The sequence below is a fragment of the Trichosurus vulpecula genome, chromosome 1 (assembly GCF_011100635.1).
Source record: "Trichosurus vulpecula isolate mTriVul1 chromosome 1, mTriVul1.pri, whole genome shotgun sequence".
NCBI classification, from domain to species: domain Eukaryota; kingdom Metazoa; phylum Chordata; class Mammalia; order Diprotodontia; family Phalangeridae; genus Trichosurus; species Trichosurus vulpecula.
In genome coordinates, this window is record NC_050573.1 from 311687968 (window position 1) to 311689501 (window position 1534).

The window sequence follows — 1534 nt, forward strand, 5'->3', positions numbered from 1 at the left end:
TTTTCACAATTATTTCAAAACTTAAGTAAAAATGCAGTGTACTTATGCTCCACACTCTGCCATCTGAAAAGATTCGACCAGTTTCACATATTTCTGATACACCCCAAATTTTAAAAGGAAAAATATATTTTTACCTTCCTGTGTAATTATCTCCCAATGAGCACCTGTTTCTACAGCAGCAATCCCAAAACTGTGAATGTAAGCAAAAACATTCTTCTTTGATATGCAATATTGGATTTAGGGGACTTTATATAAAGTTCTGGAAATGGTAAACATGCATACTTGAATAGCCTACTGATGCTTGATTTTTGTAGAATCCATTTTGTAAAATGAAGAATGTTTTTGCACCATGAAGGTTATTTACCTAGAAGCAAGACATAAAGTTTTTAAAGTCAATGCAGCTTACCATACATATAAAGAATACATTAATCAAACTTTCTCAAGTGGGATTTATTTACTTGATTAAATTAGGTAGTATTGTCTGGTCTTTTGGCTCCCAGCTCATGGTGGTGAAGGTGCAACTTCTTTCGGTCGTCCTGAATCCGGGTTCATCTGACACCGGCAGCCACCCCATAGTGTCCAGGCCAAGCCACCACCTTCGTCGCCGCCATGCCACCCAAGTTTGACCCTAATGAAATTAAAGTCGTGTTTTTAAGGTGCACAGGTGGTGAAGTTGGTGCCACATCAGCTCTGGCCCCCAAAATTGGTCCCTTGGGTTTGTCTCCCAAAAAGGTTGGTGATGACATTGCCAAAGCCACTGGTAACTGGAAAGGGCTAAGAATCACAGTGAAACTTACCATTCAGAACAGACAGGCCCAGATTGAGGTTGTGCCTTCTGCCTCAGCCTTCATCATCAAAGCCCTAAAGGAACCTCCTCGGGACAGAAAGAAGCAGAAAAATATTAAACACAATGGAAACATCACTTTCGATGAGATTGTCAACATTGCCCGACAGATGAGGCACCGATCTTTGGCAAGAGATCTCTCTGGAACCATTAAAGAGATACTTGGAACAGCCCAGTCTGTGGGCTGCAACATTGATGGCAAACACCCTCATGATGTCATTGATGACATCAATAGTGGTGCTGTTGAATGCCCAGCAAGTTAAAAACTACAAAGGAGACTATTTGCAATAAATTTAACATTTGACAACAACAACAAAAAAATTAGGTAGTATTTTAAAGCTTATAGCAAGTAAATAAATAATAAAAGTATTACCAATCAGTTAATTTGATAAAGTATTTATTATATCCCTATCTAAATTTAGATCTATAATGAGAAAAAATAATTTCAGGGTAAATATATTTATGCCTTTAAGAAGAGTCAACATTTGGATGTAGAGGGTTACTGATACAGTACAGATAAACTTATCTTCTTTAGACTTCCTAACCTCAAATTTGTTTTTTATTACACTTTTCTCTACAAGAGGTTCTTCCTTACACATATAGGTTAGATAAGGAGGGGATGGTGTCTCAACATGCAATAAGGAAATCTGTAACACTTGTTTCTTGTAAGGGGATCCTGGGATGTTATTG

General features: G+C 37.7%; 1 protein-coding gene across 1 annotated transcript; it reads left to right on the plus strand.

Moving 5' to 3' along the window:
- The first annotated feature begins 609 nt into the window (after positions 1 to 609).
- LOC118833928 (60S ribosomal protein L12-like) lies at positions 610 to 1107 on the plus strand. Its single transcript, XM_036741358.1, has one exon. It carries the CDS (start codon positions 610 to 612, stop codon positions 1105 to 1107), a length of 498 nt encoding a protein of 165 aa, XP_036597253.1.
- Positions 1108 to 1534: the final 427 nt, after the last annotated feature.